A 17871-nucleotide genomic window follows, 5' to 3' on the forward strand; every position below is an offset into this window, starting at 1 on the left:
CTCTTACTCAATGGATTTTAAATACTTTCCAAAGCTACTATTTTATCACAAAAAAAAAAAAAAACATTTTGATGCAGTTTGTGCGCCTGTAGAATCATCTGTCCAACTTCTTAAAAGATGATGACGGTGAGAACGTAACCGTCAATCGCGACCATTATCGCGCCATGACAACTGACTATTTGATACCTGAAATTGAAGCTCGTGATCTCGGCAACATTTGGTTTCCCACAGAACGCATCAATCAATAGATTATTGAGAGAACATTTCGGCAACCAGATAATTTCATGTTTTGCGCCAGTCGATTGACCACCAAGCTCACACGACCTTTTTCTGTAAATTCTAAAATCTATACGACAATCCCGCTTCGATTCAGAGCTTGGAGGAAAACATCACTTGTATCATTCGCCAGTTATCAATCGAAATGCTCGAACGACAAATGACAAAGTATGTTCTTTCGAATGATAATAAACATCCCCATTAAATTATTATGTTCTTTCTCTTAAAATGTAGGGAGTCTGAAAATGGATCACCCTTTTCTATATGTTCAGTTTTGTGATGCAAATTGTATCACGTAACCTTAAAGTTAGTTAAGACAGTAATTTTTTTAACTACCTGCTCGATAAGCTGTTCAAGTTTGGATTATTTCTTAGCAGCTTCACATTAGCGTGTGCCCTGTTCGCACTCGCTAACTACATACTGATACTAGTGTTGTTCAATATACATACAACGCTTTTATGGTGAAGATTTTTATGGCGATTTTTTACCAAATCGCTAAAACTTATTTTCGTTTTAGGTTCAGGGATAATTTAATGTCATATCAGAGATTGCAATTTTTGAACCAACATTCTGGTATACCAATGAGCCAGGCATGCACCAGTTTTGGTCCTTTGTGATATCAGATGGAATTCAGTTACTAGGTCCATGAGGAGTAGTCAACCTTTGGAATGCCTGCGCTTGACGCGCAGACTTTGTGGCCTCACTATCGGTGCCCATTCCAGTGTATCGTAACGTGGGGACTCCCAATGCTTACAGCGTAGCCTTGCCAATGCGAGACAATTGCACAAGAGATGACCTTGTTTCCTTGGTGCCTTGCTCTTGACATTTCCTGCAATCTTCTCGATCTATCAGCCATTCTGAAGCTATAACCGAAAACATTCTGCCATAAATTCAATCACTCTACTACCAGACTACCTTGTTTAAGAAATCATTTTCTTATAAGTTATATAAAATATTAACCCTTTTTATAAATAACCAAATTATGAATCCTCGCACTAATACTCCCAGGCTGGCTGCTAAGGTCTTTGAATATAAAATGAATAATAATTATAAAATACTTGATTCTTAGTAGGCATGCTTAAGAAAAATGTGATTAACTTCAAGTACAAAATCAAATGTGTTTACTCAGCTCCTCAGGGCATTCCCAGTCACTTATGGTTCAGCCAACCCAGACAGCCGATGTCTATAAGTATTTTTAAGTAAGTGGCCTGCATGAATAACACCTCAAAGTTCAATGAGCCGACTTTTGTTGACACTTTTCGTATTGTTGTTGTTTTTTTTTTTTTCGTATTTTTATTGAGTCTGTGACGAGTGCAAGAAACTCTAGGCGCACTAATGTGTGTGCTTACATATTAACATATGTAGCTGCCTGACTGCAAGTACAACAAATTTATCTATGCTTTGGCATGTAAATATGTGCCCACCTATATTTAAATGATTAGTGGACACGGCAGACAGTGAACGCGCCGCCTAATATGACGGAAGTGTGCAAAGACAAATTTGAAAGCCACAAATTAATGGAAAAAACAAGCATTTATTTATCACGCCACTGTTGATGACATGACGGCGCAAACTCACACGAGAGCAAGCAGGCGTTCACGCGACTATGTAGGCAGGCGCTTGCTTGTATGTATGTATGTGTGCGTGCGTGCGCGCAAATTTTTATGTGTCACACTACCGCAGGGCGAACACTTTAACGGTGTTTGCTGCTGTGCTCATATGTAAATTCAGGTAGGTGCCTCAACCGCTGTGAGCTCTGCTTGGCTTTGTATTATTGGGATGCCAAAAGATGACACCGCTGATGGATTTTTGAATGGTTCGAGTGAAATTCAAGTGGCGCACTTTGGCGTTCAAGTGACTGTGTGAAAAGCGCTGAGTGTGCTTGTGTTTGTGTGTGTGTGCTGCTTATGGACACTCCAGCGGGTTGATTGACTTGTGGCGAGTTCGTTGCTTAAGTCTTTTGTTTGAATTCGCTCTTTTCTCGAAAACTTGAGCAGTTCATTAACAATATCTCTTGTAAGCAAGCTGATAGCAATAATAATGCTTACGAGGAAGCCGACGCTTATTCATGCAATTTGGCGTATGCGGAAATTCGCGCTTAAAATAATTTATAAAATTATGGTAAGCGAACAACTTAATTCCTTTGGCCAATTGCATTGCTGCGCTAAATGCTGTCGCACAGTGTGGCAAATCCTATAGGCACGCTTGACAGCGCTTAGGGTAGTCGAGTCTTTCGCAAATGATTTCTTCGACTGTCAACTCAATTTTATGGCAAATTATGTAAAACTGTCGCAGAAATCTCTAATTCCAAATTTATTTTGCAAGCAAAGCCAGCCAAGCAAAGAGGCGCTAGTAATAATGGAGACCCACAGCTGCGTGTAATAATTTTTAGCATAAATAAGTGCATCGCATGTGCATAAGCAAGTGCAAATTTTCACATTAAGGGTGTCCTTAGATTATAAACGAGTGCAAGTTTTAACATAAGGGATGCCCTTAGATTGCAGAACAAAAAAATATTTGATTTTTAATATAAAAAACTTAATAAAAAGAGTACCGAATTGAAAAATATATTTATTTTTTATATAAATGTACCTTTTTTACAAAACAAAATAGAACTAATTCAACATATACATTTATCATTGAAAAACCGACAAAAATCAAGAACATTAGGGCGGCTATTTTTATAATGGAAAACTTTCAATTTTTGACTGGAAACTTTTTCATACTTTGTCGAATTAAAAAAATACGTGTCCAATATTTTTCCTCAAATTCACGAAAAAGTTTTGCAAGAAAAAAATTTTTCAATATTAACAAATTAAACATTTGGGAAAAGAACACGATAATACAATTTTAATATTTACATAAATTTAGCTAAAATAAAAAGGTGTCACCTGTTTGGGTTTTTTTTAATAAATATATTAGAAAAAATAATACAAACAGAAGAGTTTTTAAAAAAATGGTTGAAAATATTTTTGTAGAGTGAGGTCAATTTTTATTTAGTATTAAGGTTGTACTTAAAAAAAATACAAAAATTAGATAATCCACATTTTGATGAAGCAAAAAACTGCAACAGTTTAATACTATCTACAAAACAAAAGGAAATAAAATTAAAATGTTGCCACCTGTTTCAAAACTTGCATAAAATATGCAGCAATCATAAAATCCGATGGATTTCAAAAGCTTTTAAGATAAAAATATTTTTAGATTTAGAGAGTTGCCATACTATTAATAAATAATTTTTTTTAATTACGATGATCGACAGAAGCTAAATGAAACTATTTGAGGCAGAGAAATTGCTTTAGGTTAAAACAAAACAAGAAATTATTTTTAAATATTGCCACCTGTTCTAGAATTAGTGAATGATATTAACAAATAAAAGAAGCAGATATGGTTTAAAGGAACTTAAAATGAAAGTAGGCGAGTTGCCATACTATTAATAAGTATGTTTTTTTAATTACTTCTGTCGATAGCTAAGTTAAACTATTTGAGACAAAGAAATTGACTTAGGTTAAAACAAAGCAAGAATTTTTTATTTTTTTATTTTATTAGCAAATTAAACAGACACTTAAAATTAAAGCACTTTTTGGGAAGTTGCGATATATTTACTATTTTTTTTTTTTTTTTCAAATATGACAATTAACAGAAGCTAACTAAAACATATTAAAGCAAAAACTTTACTATTACAGATTATTAGTATTTACATGAAAAGCAAAGATTCAGGTGGCAACCTTTTAATATTAGTTAAAGATACTATAAACAATCCTTAAAAACAGAAGAAGTTTAAAAGAAAGATTGGAAATATTTTTAAGAGAGTTGCCATATTTTAAAAAACGTATTTAAAAAAAAAAAATATATGATTACAAGCTAAAAAACCAGAATATTTGAAAAGAACGAACGAAATGTATTTTTCATCCATAAGTTCTTTGACCGTAAAACAGGCCAAACATTTTTTTGTTCCTAAATATTAAACCAAATTGGCGATCTGATAAATATACATTTCAATTCCGCACTACTAAGGTGTCTTGGCTGCTGTTCTGATCAATATTTGACTTGAGTTCGAATTCTAAGTATTTCTTTTTCGTCCTCGGATATCTTAACTTTGATATCTTTTGAGATCTGTATTGACAATTAGCTTTGCCTTTATTAGATTAAAGTTGTGGGAGTAGCAGAAGAATTGTTTAATTCCATCCACCAATTTGGACATACTTAGGTTATTAAAAATCATATTTAGTTCAATGGCTTCATACGTTTGGAACTAGCTCCTTGCTTGATGGCAGTGATTTCCTTCGATTTCCGCCCAGAAATAAATTACCAAGATTATGCAGGATATCTTGATCTACTAGGCATATCGGCACCGAAATTCCATATTCGATAGCATGGAAGTGCGCCATTTTCCAATACTGTCATAATTTTAGTAGCAAATGTCTTGTATCCGATAGTTCTGTTAAGAACTTAGCCTAAACAGGAAACCAGACATTAACAGATACTTCAAAACGGGTTTTTACGCTCCTTACAGCTGCCTAATCTTATGATTCCTAGTTATAAGCAAAGATTCTTATGGATTTAACGCCTTCTTAAACTTTGTCAATTCACTTCTATTCATTAATTCAAATTCCTGTTGAAAACTCCAAGACACACCCCTAATATTGGTGCGAAACTCTGCTAAGTCTCAATAGCATAAAGCATTGTCTCATAACACCTCACTTTTAAGGAATTCCCTAACGCGCTCATTACATCTCACTTATGCAATCGCTCGCCTCACTTTGCTATGGAGCAGTTCAACGACCGCCTAGATACCGCATTCGGGTGTGAACTATTTTTTGGTTTCTATTTGCACACATATTACTTTGGAGTTATGAGTTTGAGACTACGCTTTTCATAAATGCCGCCGTCGCGACTTCCTCGTATGCATAACTTGACAGCACTTTGTACTTACGACAACTACATGTGTTTTTGTTGTCTTGTTTTTATTTGTTTGGCCTGCCATAATTATGACTGCGCTGTAATATTTTCAGCTTTTTGCTGCGGCCATTCAAAAGTGCCAACTGCCAACCGAGGCAAAGTAATTCAGTGGCGGTATTTATGTGTGTACCCATACAAATAAAGATGCTGCAACGAATTATGGCACTTAACACTTTAGGCTTAGTGTTGCATGCTGTAATATGTTGCAATTGGTGGCACATAACGCTGGGCTGCAACGTTTCTCGCACATTAGCATGTAAATGATAATAGTAATAATAGATTGAGGTTAAAGGCATCTAATGTATAACTGTAATTACCATAACTGTTTAAGAAATGCCTGTAAATCTAGCGCGACGGTTTTTCGACGCAGCAACCGATTTTTAATGGTTCACATTAAAAGTTCAATTTAAAAAAAGAAGACAAAACATATGTACACCCTTCACAAATGAAAAAGTCTTCTATACAATAACTAATGTTGATCAATCTGTTTGTATGCCAGCATGCGTTATATCGGCGTCTGTCAGTAACATATGAGAGAGAAAAAAAGTTTCAGGTGGATACGGAAGAGATTAGTTCGAGTTAATACAGACAGATATACATGGCTAAATCGACTCACTTCCTCATGCTGATTATATACTTATATTCATATATATATGTTATATATTGTATCCGACGTCTCTTTCTGAGTGTTACAAAGTTTCTGGCAAAGTTCGTATACCCTGCATTAATTGAAAAGTGTAGTATCATGAAGACAAGCGGGGACGTCAGCTCCAAAGCATGGGCTAAAGGGATTTTATATTTATTATTCATCTTAGATGAAGTTCTGTAGCACATCAACTATTTGAGTGAAGGGTTTCATGAGTTTCCTCCGTTAAAAATCAGATATTTTTCAACAATTTTTTTCTCATATAAAAAATAATATATTTTATTAGAATTTTTATTGTTACTTACATTAAGAACAAAGCAATTCTGAAATTTTTGAAAAATATTTTAAACTCGGCCATTGCTATGGCATTTACGGTAACCCTTCGGAAAAAGATACGCAGGATAACTTACAGGATTATCTAAAGTGAAAAAATATGTGTTTCAGTTGGACAAAGGAAAAATAACTGAAAATTGGATTTTTGGGAGACATTTTTACAAAAGAAATAAAAATTTCAGTGAAAATTTCGCGTCTTTTTTCATTCAAATAGTTGGAATCAAAACAAGATCCTTCGTCCAAGTCCTTAATAAATGTATCTCAAAGACCTGTGTAAAATTTCAAGAAGATCGGTTAAGTAATTCTCGAGAAATCCTGCCCATCTACTTAAAAAACACAGTTTCGAAAATAAACGCGTTTAAAGGAGCTCACATGTTCTCAAAACTGTATCTCTGTAGCTATAACTCGAATCAATTTGAAAATTGAGAACAATATTTTAGAGATGATATAGAATTTAATATAACGGTAAAAGACAATATTCGGATGGGCACATATAATATATTTATACCAACAACAAACTACATATGCACAACAAGGGCTTCCTCAAAAATAAGCATATTTTGTCACTATTTTTTTATCTTTTCAATATTTATCATACCATTATTTTTGAAACCTGTGATGAAAATAGAAAGATATAGAAAATATTGGAAAGGCGGTATCAATTTGGAACATAATAATAGAGAATTGCTAGAAAAGGCTCTTTAGTTTTATTTTTACTAATATGTGAGTGGTTGAAAATTAGCTATGAGGTCCCAGGGCTATGGATTGGAGTGATCCTCAAGAGTCACAAACTTGCTTTGGAGCAGGTTGATTCTCAAGTGTTGGAAGTGCGTTTCTTGAGCTTGGTCAAGCACGTCATCCCTCATACTTGCCTTAAGACTGTTTTATTTGGCTGAAGTCATCTGAAGATAAAGTATATCAGCGAGACTTGGCATCCATCCCTTCAGTCAATTGGGATCTATTTGGTAGCGAAATCAGTCAATCGAAATTATTATAACTGTGGCCGTAAAACAGTTTACTGAGGAACACCATGGTGAAAGGTAAACCGCTTTTAATATTTTTTGAAATAGTTAGAAGGACTCCACGATTCCGGAAAATTATATTCAAAGTGTGTTTTAGAGTAAACAGGAGTTAAGAAAAACTACAAAATTGGTTTTTTCGGCAAAACCAATTTTTTTTATTCACAGTATTCTCCTTCAGCTTCAATACAGCTTGGTGTATTGAATTGTCCAAAATGCATGGTCCAAAAGCATGTCGAACTGGTGTTTTAGCTCGTTGGCCGGTATGCCGGTGCAAGCCTTTTAAATGGCCTCTCTACTTCTGTATAACGCTTTCCTTTCATGGGCAAATGCATTTTCCAAAAAGGAAGAAGTCGCACGGTGCCATATCAAGTTAATACGGGGAGTGCTTAATGGTTAAAATGCCATTTTTGATCAAATAATCGGTTACAATTGTCCTTCGAATGTTGGATTCTGAGCAAATTTTGATCGTCAGTCAATTTGTGCGGAACAAATCGTGCACACACCTTTCGTAAGCCCATATGTTCGGTCAAAATGCGATAAATCGATGTTTTGGAGATGTTCAATTCCATTTCCATAAATTTCAATGATGATTTCGGCTGATTTTTGACTCACACACAGTTTCTATAGAATTTCCGGTTATCACGAATGTTGATCGTGAAATGAAACGTTTCAGTAAAAGTTTTACCAATTTTAAAACAACATTACTCTTTGTTCGAAGCTCATTTTCACAAAAGGCACAAGAGTATTTTAGTTTCTTAGGTAAATATTTATTAATTTAATAAGAAGTATGTCCTTCGTTATTGTTTAGAACTTCCTCCAAACGCTTTGACATTGAGCTAATGAGAGAATGAATGTACGATGGCTCAATGTTCCTCCATTTTTGTTGAATTTAGTTTGAGCTCTTTAATGTTCTTAAACTGACGTCCATGGCTGAAAACCTTACTCGCTGGCAGTGACCAGAGATTCTCAATTAGGTTTAGGTCAGGACTAATCGCAGGCCAATCGAGAGTTGGAATTCCGCGGGATAACAGGAATTCTTTTGTCTTCCTTGAACGATGGATTGCTGCGTTGTCCTGCTGAAAAATATATTCTGGAACAGATACATCTTTTCCAAACGATATTAAGACATCATCTAGAAGCTGGATATAATAATCGGAGTCCATCTTGGTGCTAATGAAGCAGATAGGTGTGGTTCCTCGGTAACTTACCATTAGGGAACCACCTCCAAAGTTTCGGCGTTGACGTTTTTGCTTGGGCGTGCCTTTCTTGCGCCAATACTTATCTGCACCATCCGGCCCATCCAAATTAAATTTCTTCTCATCCGAAAATATTACAGTTTTCCATTCTTTATCCCAACAAATATATTTTTCAGCAAACCGTAATCTAGCCAATTTATGCCGAGGTAGCAGTGCTGGTTTGGAACATTTTTTTTCGTAGGAGAGAGTTAAATCTTTTTTTTTTAATTTGTTGTACGCGTCGCACACCTACTCCTAAGCCCATTTCTCCAACTATCTCTTTTACGCTTAAGTTTTCTTTCACTGCAAGCCTGGAAATCTCCCTTTTCGTCCCGTGGTCGCTTTTTTCCCATATAGATGGCCCATTTTTATGAAGTTGTGGATGACACAACTAGATCTGTTTAACCGCCTCGCAATATCGCGATTCGACCGTCCCTCTTCAGGATACGCTTCAATTTTTCCCCTTTCCTCAAGAGTTAATGGTTTGCCAAGTGGCATTCTGAAATGTTTACATATTAAATATAAAATACTTGTGTTATTTATTAAAAATAGACTAAAATAAGAGATACCTACTTGTATTTCCTTGTACTGTCAGTATAATTTTTATAAAATATTAATTTTCACAATGCCTTTATACTTATTTCGCACTTCCTAACGGTTCTAGTCGCGTTTTATTTTTCATACACACACAAGGATGAGCAAAACTTATCGATATTGCCTAAAGTTGCCACAGAATTCAATTACGCATTTGCAAAAAAAAAAAAAAAACAAAGTTATTTTGTGGGTTGCAAATCAAGAGAGTAATGATAAGAAAAACATCTGCCTTTATACTTATTTCGCACTTTATTTATTAATATGACGAGAAGTATGGTGAAATTTTTTTAAATATCCTTTTAAATATCCTGGACCTCAGGAACGCTGGTACTTTGTTTTTTCTGGATTGATCGGACTGCCTATAAAAATTGCCAAGCAGCTGTTTGTCAAAAGGCGTGTTTTTGTAAGCAACTAAAAGAAAGTTTTTCGATTTTTACATTTAATTTTAACGTTGAGCAAAAAATGTTGTTTGAGGAAAGAATCAAAAAATTTGATGCTTGAAAATCGTCGATTGACAATTAGAGAGAGATTGGAAAAAGCGTTTGAATAAAGTGCGTTTTATTAGGTGGAGATTATTTTGAAAGGCACGCAATTGATCTGCAAGAATTAATTAAGAAGTTAGATTATAAACAAATTCAGCTCCCTTTTTGATCACTATAGTATGTACATATCTCAGAACAGGTTATTATATTTGAGTGACAGTGGCTCTTGGAAAAAACGTACTGAAACAGTTTTTATAGATAATTTTGTTATCTAAAATATATGTTTTGTTTTTGTTACAACTTACCGTTTTGTTGACCTTAGCCGTGAATTTTTTCCATACTTCGGAACGTTGAGGAGATTTGATATGTTAGGTCATAATTTGTACATATTCACTAACCTTTCTTGCTGTAAATGTATGTAACCTTGAATGTTTATTTTGATCGCATTTTTAATTCATAATACTGTAATTTTATTTTGTCATAATAACATATGTATATACATATATACTATATATCCTATAACTTATCAGTAAAAAATATCTTACAATAAATTTCGCATTCTTAAACTAAAACAAAAACAGAAAAATATAAAAAAACAGAACTACAAACAGAAAATAAGTAAATATAGTAATGGAAATGCACTGGACGTTTGCCCAGTTGCCACACAATATTCCATAAAAACATGTTCAAAGCTAAAGTAGCTCCACTCTGTGGGCGCTATGGTTATCTGATCGAGTTACACTCGTATGTCATAATATAGAAAAATTACTGCTAGCTCTCAAATTCAGTTGAATTGGTTGTTACATAAGCAGTTAACAGCAATTTAACGAAATTCGAAAATTACAGTTGAACTGAATTGTAATGGAAATAACTGTTTATTCATTGCTAGGTTAGACTTTCAAGTTCGCAAAATTCAATTGATTATTAATAAGAGTGAATATGAAGGTATATAAGAAGACGAATAGAAACTTATTAACGAACTATTGTTGTTAATATCAACATTTACGGAGTTTAGGACATTAATCTCTGAACTATGGCCAATCAAATAGCACAGAGTAATATGTAAAAATAGGTCAAAATTGAATACTGCGCTTGAATAATGTAGCACAGCAAACGTCTAAATTCTGTTAATAATTCACTAAAACATTTGTATAAACTTTTGTGACTCTTGTTCGGGTAAAACCATGGTTTACACTAAACAGAGTAATTTAATATAGAGCAAGGGAACTGCTGTATTAAAGGGATTCATCATGAAAAAAATTTATAGTAAGTTGGTTGATTGGAATATTAATTCTAATTAAAATGTTCGTATTTCTCAAAATTTCTTCCACGTCGATTTAGCATCATTAAATTAGTCGAACAGCCTCATAAGATCATTACTATAGTTCCGTTTATATTCTATGTTAAATGAACTTTCCATATACCGTTCTTTGCATTTAACAGCACTTCAAATGTAACAGTTTTCTAAAGCGCAACTGCGCCTCACCCAACGTCGTCTTGCGCGTCTCCGGCATGGTCACAGCAAAGACCACAAACAGGATCAACATCAATATGCCCACAAAGAGCGCATACACATACATCGAGTAGGTGTTGAAGTGGAAAGTGCAAATGACAATAATATGGATCACTTGCTGCAACGTCAGACAAGCAGCTATGAAGTACGGCTTAAGTGACATCGGAAACGCTTCGCTCAAATACACTGACGAACTCGGCGCATACAGACCCGCAAAGAATTGAAAAAGTTGCGAAAGCACACATATGAAAGACATGTGGTATTCGCTCACCACGCTCAACTCATCCACATACTCGCAACCAATAGCGATCGACAGCACCGCGGTGAGCAGCAGCGCCACCAACGACACCAACTTTCGGCCGGTCACATCGAACATATACAGCGATGAGAAGGTGCCGCCAACGCGTAGTATGACAAACACTATGGGCTGCCATTCATAATCACGCAACACCATCAAATTGGCCACCTTCATCGCCTCGTTCATGGGCAGCGAGAAGCCGAATGCGACCATGCTGCGATACAGCATCAAACGCAGCAACGGACTATGCACCAGCGTATCGCGCCACTCCACCGTCTCCGTCTCCACCACATAGGTCTTCAGCTGATGCAACAGTACTTGCAGCATCTGCGGTGCGGCATACTCGGGCCGTTGCAGCTGTCGCAAGCAATTGAGCGCGCGCGCATCATCACATTGTCGTATGAAGAAGATCGGCGACTCGACGATGAAATGCGCCAAGCAAATGGCGAGCACGCCGAAAATTATGGCAAATATGCCGTGCAAGCGATCGGCGGCGAAGTACACGGGCGACGTCCATTGTGATGTGTAGACGACTTGTATGACTATGCCAATTGTCATGCTGTTCTGCTCCAGCCACAAGCAGAAGCCGCGATTCTCGGTGGCCGCTATTTCGCTGGCGTGCACCAGAAATGCCAGCGTCGTGCTGCCGATTGCGATGCCGTTAATGTAGCGCGCTGCCAGTACGGCGTTGTAGTTGTACGGTACGCTGGTGAAGATGATACCGCCAATGATGACCAGAAAGGCGCCAAGCAACTGCAAAATGCCAACTGATCGCTGATGAGCAACAAATCGTTACATATCACTACTTCATGCTAAACTTACCACAAAGAGGCGCTTCGGCACGCTTTTTATTAGCGGCGCTGCCAGCAGTGCGCCAATTATAAAGCCCACGAACCAGGAGTAACGTAACTGCATGGTGGTCTGTATGTGGGTGTGCAGATTCCAGCCGAGTCCAAAGGCCATACTCATGCCGCCGGGAATGAAAATTAGTGCACCTGGAACAAAAAAAAATCTAAATTAAGTTGTTAAACATTTCATATCGAATTATAAATGAAATTAATTCATATCGAATTACAAAAAAAATTAAAAATTTCCGAAAGTGCTGATAGCCGGATATAAGTGAGACATAATGCCTTAATGACATGCCGAATGTGCAAGAGTAAGAAAGGAAAACACACTTGCTATTTACTGACAATGGGCTTTTATAACTAGAGACTTCGTAGTTCAAGGTACTTGAAGAAGTTTTTGTTAAATTTTGCATCACGTTCAAAAAGGAATGAGAAAAATAAAATTAGCTGATGCTGGCATCGTGTATTTTTTTTTTTTTTTTTGTTTTTGTTTGTCGACTGCATTTCCCTAATTACGCATTAAATTACATTTACTTTTTAACTAAATAAAATTTTTATAGAAAGCAAAAATTGCTTATAAAACGTATCAGTCTTCTGCGCTGTGAAGCCATGATAATCTGATTTTCTTCGCTCGAAACTTCAATATCTCTATTTTCATTCTCGTTAGCTGCCCCGAGTATGGGTTTGAAATTCGCGAAATCTCGGAAAGATCATATCCGAGTTCTCCCTTCCACATGAGGGGATCTCGATCTCAAAAGACAACGCTGGTGTATAGTGATTTTGTTGCCCAAGATTTAAAATGAATTTTGAATATATTTGTGCTCGCAATTTATGACATTTTTAATATATTAATTTAAAATCTTTAGTTCATTTTACTTTACAAAATTCATAAAAGCATGGAACATGAACAAAATAACATATACAATTTTTAATATCAGTAATTTTCAAGTTATTGTTAAATTTTTTTTAAGGATCAGCAGTATCCTTCATCTTCGATCTTCAATTGTAGTAGAACAGTTCTATCTCTTTCTCATCGTAATTAACCAAATTAATCGAAAATGCATCTAAATGATTGCGAATATAATTTCGGTTGATACTCATATTTGCTCTTAGAATCGCAAAGTTTGTCAACATATTTTGGACCATTTCTTCATATTGGGTAGTCGAAAAAGTCGTTTCGTATTTTTACTTCAACTTTCAACTTATTTTTTTATGTTTATAATGAACTTTAATGGACCAAATATGTACCATTTTGGTCGACCACTTTTTTCCTTTTTCGGCTAGAGACATTATTTCATCAGTGAAAAACTTTTTTGGTTTCTCAGGGAGGACAAGTAATTTTCACAGGCTTCTCTTGAAGCCAACTTCACTCCATTAAGGGAGTTCTACATTTACCGAAACAAATAATGGTCCGATGGTGCTACGTTAGGGTAATATGGTGGATGCATCAGAACTTCCCAGACAAGCTCTCCCAGTTTTTTTCAAGCCATCAAAAATGTGTGTGGTATAGCGTTGTCGTGATGGAAGAGGAAGCCCTTTCTGTTGATCAGTTCTGGCCGTTTTTTTTTTTTCAATTGCTTGCTTCAATCCTGTCTCTTATACACATCTAGATGTGTATAAGAGACAGGCTTACTTCAATCTCATCAGTTGCTGAAAGTTAAATTTAGAATCTATTGTTCGACCAGGCTGGAGCAGCTCATAGTGGATGATTCCTTTCCAATCCAGCAGCATAACCTTTCGAGGCGTGAATCCCGGCTTTGTGACCATTTTGTTGAGTTGCCTTACGCTTGGACCATGATCTTTTTCAAACATTATTGTCCACTTTTCGCCTCCTGTTACTATTCGCTTCAAAAATGGTTCGATTTCACTTCGTGTCATCAAAGGATCGCAGATGTTAAGTCAGTTAATTAAATTTCTGACAGTCAATTCATGTGATAATGAACGTTATGTTCCTTAGCGATGTCATGGCTGCTTATGTGTTGGTTCTATGTGATGGTCCTTCCATAATTTCATCGATTTTTCAACAATAGGTCGACCAGAGCGAGTTGCATTTTTCATATCGAAAATTTCTTTTTTATACAAATATAGCGAATTTCTTCATTATTTTCACTAATTTTTCAACAGCTGTAACTTTTTTTACACTTCCCCGAATTTAATTGTTTTTGAGTTAAATGTAGCTTAAAATCTCACCTTTCCAACACTATATGGTATGACACAATTTGATTGGTAACACTGGAGTTATACGACTGCAACTACATTTATTCACAAAATACAAAAATTCGCCTACCCTATTTTGGTTACCTAGGAAAATTTCGACTATCAACACTAAACCTTTTAGCTACATTTTTCGGTACTTAACCGAAATTTTCGGGTCCACTTGCCCGTGTTTGACCCAGACGTAATTAATATAACGATTAGTGAAACTGAATAGTGCCTTTGAAGTGTAACACTTAAGATCAAAAATTTTCAAAATCAGATCAAAATTATTCAAGCCGTCAGATACCGAGCATATGAACCCTGGTCCCTAATGCGAACTATCCAAACTCCAAACCTTTTTATAAAATTGCTCGTTTTCCACATCAACTCAATATAATTGAATTCAGGCTCTCGATTGAGATTATGTAAGATATCGTTTATTTGAGGAAGTTTTTAATATTTTTATCGCTGACAGTAGATAAAATATAGTTATAAAACTAATTTATTCAACAACCTATTAGGTCCACACCTTTGCTTCCGCCATTTTCCAATAGATATCTCTAGAGTCAAGCACTGGTCGATTAAATCATTTTATATCGATCTTGGACATTTGTGTCAACATTAACCCAACAAAATATTTATAGAGATCTGTTTGCATTCCAAACTTATTCTTCGCTTTTTGGGCCGAATTCTCGACCCGTCTACACTTTACTGAGACTACATATACATAGATAATACTATTACTCTACTACTAACATCTATATGATTTTTATTAGGTATTAAAAAAGCATAGAATTTTTGTAAAGCAACTTGTGTTAGTTTACAAAAAAATGGATCATAAAGCATTTCGTGTGTGAATTTAGCATTGCTTTTTGAGGGAATGAGGGAAAACACGTTTTCACCGTTTTTATACAATAAAGCCTTAAATATAATATTAGTAAATATGATACAAATTTAATTGTAATCAATAAAAGACTTCTTCGAATAATGAATGTTGAATTCTTTCGCAAAATTTTTAAAATTAATTTGTGCAAACACCCCCGAACCTGGCAAATTGCACGAGTATGAAATGTTCGGGTACATATAAACTTAGACCTTCCTTACTTGTTTATTGCACTATTATATACCAAGTAACTATTTTTTTTAATTATTTCAGCCGATCCACTCCGTGGGCAGTCATGTGGCGGATTTATCGAAATTTAAGTGTGATGAGGTTGTCGTACTTAATCGTTCAGTGTGAATAGGTTCTAATAATTAAAAAATCAATTACCTATAGCCTGCAATTTAAATTAAGTGTTAAACTGTTTCTTGCCAAAACAAAAGCAAGAGTTTAATTTACAGCCCCCGAATCACCATATAAAATACGGATCGTAAACTTGCATAAATATCGATTCATTATGAATGACGATTATAATGCCAAACACACCTTCCGGGGGTTTACACCTGGCAAACACTAAAGGCAAAGAATTATTAAGAGCAATTCTAGAAACTGGTTGGGATCAAGTTTTCTCTGGCAAACTAAACTACTAGCCTTTTCGAGCAGCAAATATTTCCGACGTTATAGATTTATTTATTACAAAACCAATTTCTTTTTAAAAATATTTGATCTTAGCTCAGGTCATTACCCCGTTTTGTCACCAACATTCGTCTGTAGCAAGTCAACAGATTGAGATTATTTTAAAAAAATTACAGTACATATAATAATGTTTAGTCCGACGAGCTGAATAGATTTAGCCACGTACGTCTGTTTGTAAATACGCGAACTAGTCACTTAGTTATTGCAATATTCTCCTGAAGAAACGCCGATATCGGTCCACTATAACATATAGCTGTCATACAAACTGACCTATCAAAGTTAGGTTTTTATAAGGAAAGCTTAACTTAGCTAACATTTTTTCTTGTCGTTAATTTTTTAAAAATATTTTTTTTTATTTAATGAAAAAATTAAGGGTTTTATATGCATAAGAATCAGTTCCATTGTTACACTATCAAAAATCGGCAGTCAGTTTAATTTAATATTAACACCATGTAAGTACAATGCGTACAATGCGTACTATATGTAAGTATGTACTTAATGCAGCATGATATATCACCACAAAACCGAATCACTGGCTTTCGTTATCACCGAAAATTGATTGATAATATTTGTACACAGATTTATTAAGTAATATCGCAAAACTTTACTCATTCTTTGATTCACACAACATATGTATTTATTGCAATCGCTGTCATTACACTCATGAGTTTACACACAATTTTCATCACATGTCCATACATATTTATATATATCGGCAATCCAAATTCAAGCACTTTACACGGCAACGATAGCACATACATACATACATCCGAGTCTAATTTTGCATTACCTGACAATAAAGACATCCACTGTTTCACTGTTGGATGGTATACAATTTTATTTTTCCTTTGCGGAAAGGGATCTTCAGTGGTCTGTGTAACGGGTGAACTATTTCGACAAATCATTTCGAGCTCCGTATCCTTGGCCATCAATTCAAAAGTAATCTTTTTTTTATAAACCGTTTCAAAATGTTAAAAATTGTCCACTTTGACTCCACAAGCTTCGAATGTTCTAAATGTACTAAAGTCACTAACTGTGTATGCGATTTCCGTTACCGTCAACATACAATGTATAAACATACAGAAATAAACATAAAACAAAGGGCATTAGGTGTTATCAAAGCGGTCGATAAAGTGGGATAAATGTGGCATTAAGTTGGAATGACAAATATCGGTGACGAAGTCGAGTAGAACTATTGTCTTATCGATTTTCGAAAGGTAAACAATCAAAAGCAATGCTTACGCAACGCGTGAATAAAAAAGCGGAATAATTTGGACAACGACATCGAAAAGTGACCAAAACAGACAGCCAAAAATAGCAGAAAAAAAGTGTTAAAAAATGAACAAAATCATCATGTACTATATAAAACAAAAAAAAAGAGAACTTAAATGGAGTAAAACATTGGGTAGATAGTGAGGTCTATCGATGGACGAAAAGTCTTTCATGCTGTACGATTGTAGAAACGAAGTAATATGAGAAATGGCCAGCAGGAGCTTATAACTATTTTTCGAGAGAACTGTTAACTAAAAATAAATTATGTCAAAAATCATTGCCTAAAAAAATATCAAGAATTTCAGAGCTTTACTAAGTATTTTCGGCTCTTTTCACCTTCGAAAAACGCTTATTCTTATAACTTTGAAGTACCCTTCCAACCGCTGATATTCCAATAAGATTTTTTCATATCCGAAATGTACTCATTAGTCCCCATAATTATATCCCTCTAGTACCGTATAATATTCAAGAAACCTATGGGCGGTTCAGAGAAAGCAAATCTTTCACAAAAAAGTAGACATGTTTTTTTTCAGTTATAGAGCAGACCAATTTTTGAAGCATACTTCCCAAAGTATTTTATTTATAGCTTTTAGTGATCTGCCTAATAGGCCGATTCTG

General features: G+C 35.1%; 1 protein-coding gene across 1 annotated transcript; it reads right to left on the reverse strand.

Annotated features, from left to right (window-relative positions):
* Nucleotides 1-10110: 10110 nt before the first annotated feature.
* LOC108965501 lies at nt 10111-16982 on the reverse strand. The gene is made up of 3 exons (XM_018928006.1): nt 16772-16982; nt 12184-12356; nt 10111-12114 (listed from the first exon to the last, which is right to left on the reverse strand). The coding sequence occupies exons 1-3, from the start codon at nt 16908-16910 to the stop codon at nt 10987-10989; spliced, it is 1440 nt and encodes a 479-aa protein (XP_018783551.1). The 5' UTR covers nt 16911-16982; the 3' UTR covers nt 10111-10986.
* Nucleotides 16983-17871: the final 889 nt, after the last annotated feature.

Source organism: Bactrocera latifrons, unplaced genomic scaffold, assembly GCF_001853355.1.
Source record: "Bactrocera latifrons isolate USDA-ARS-PBARC rearing strain unplaced genomic scaffold, ASM185335v1 scaffold_0, whole genome shotgun sequence".
Classification (NCBI taxonomy): domain Eukaryota; kingdom Metazoa; phylum Arthropoda; class Insecta; order Diptera; family Tephritidae; genus Bactrocera; species Bactrocera latifrons.

What these genes read in the sequence shown, in the direction of transcription:
- LOC108965501 (XM_018928006.1), bottom strand. Translation starts at nt 16,910, where the DNA reads ATGGCCAAGGATACGGAGCTCGAAATGATTTGTCGAAATAGTTCACCC. An exon ending in GTGGATGTCTTTATTGTCAG is followed by an intron (nt 12,357 to 16,771) that starts GTAATGCAAAAT and finishes TTTTTGTTCCAG; the next exon opens with GTGCACTAATTTTCATTCCC. An exon ending in TGCCGAAGCGCCTCTTTGTG is followed by an intron (nt 12,115 to 12,183) that starts GTAAGTTTAGCA and finishes GGCATTTTGCAG; the next exon opens with TTGCTTGGCGCCTTTCTGGT.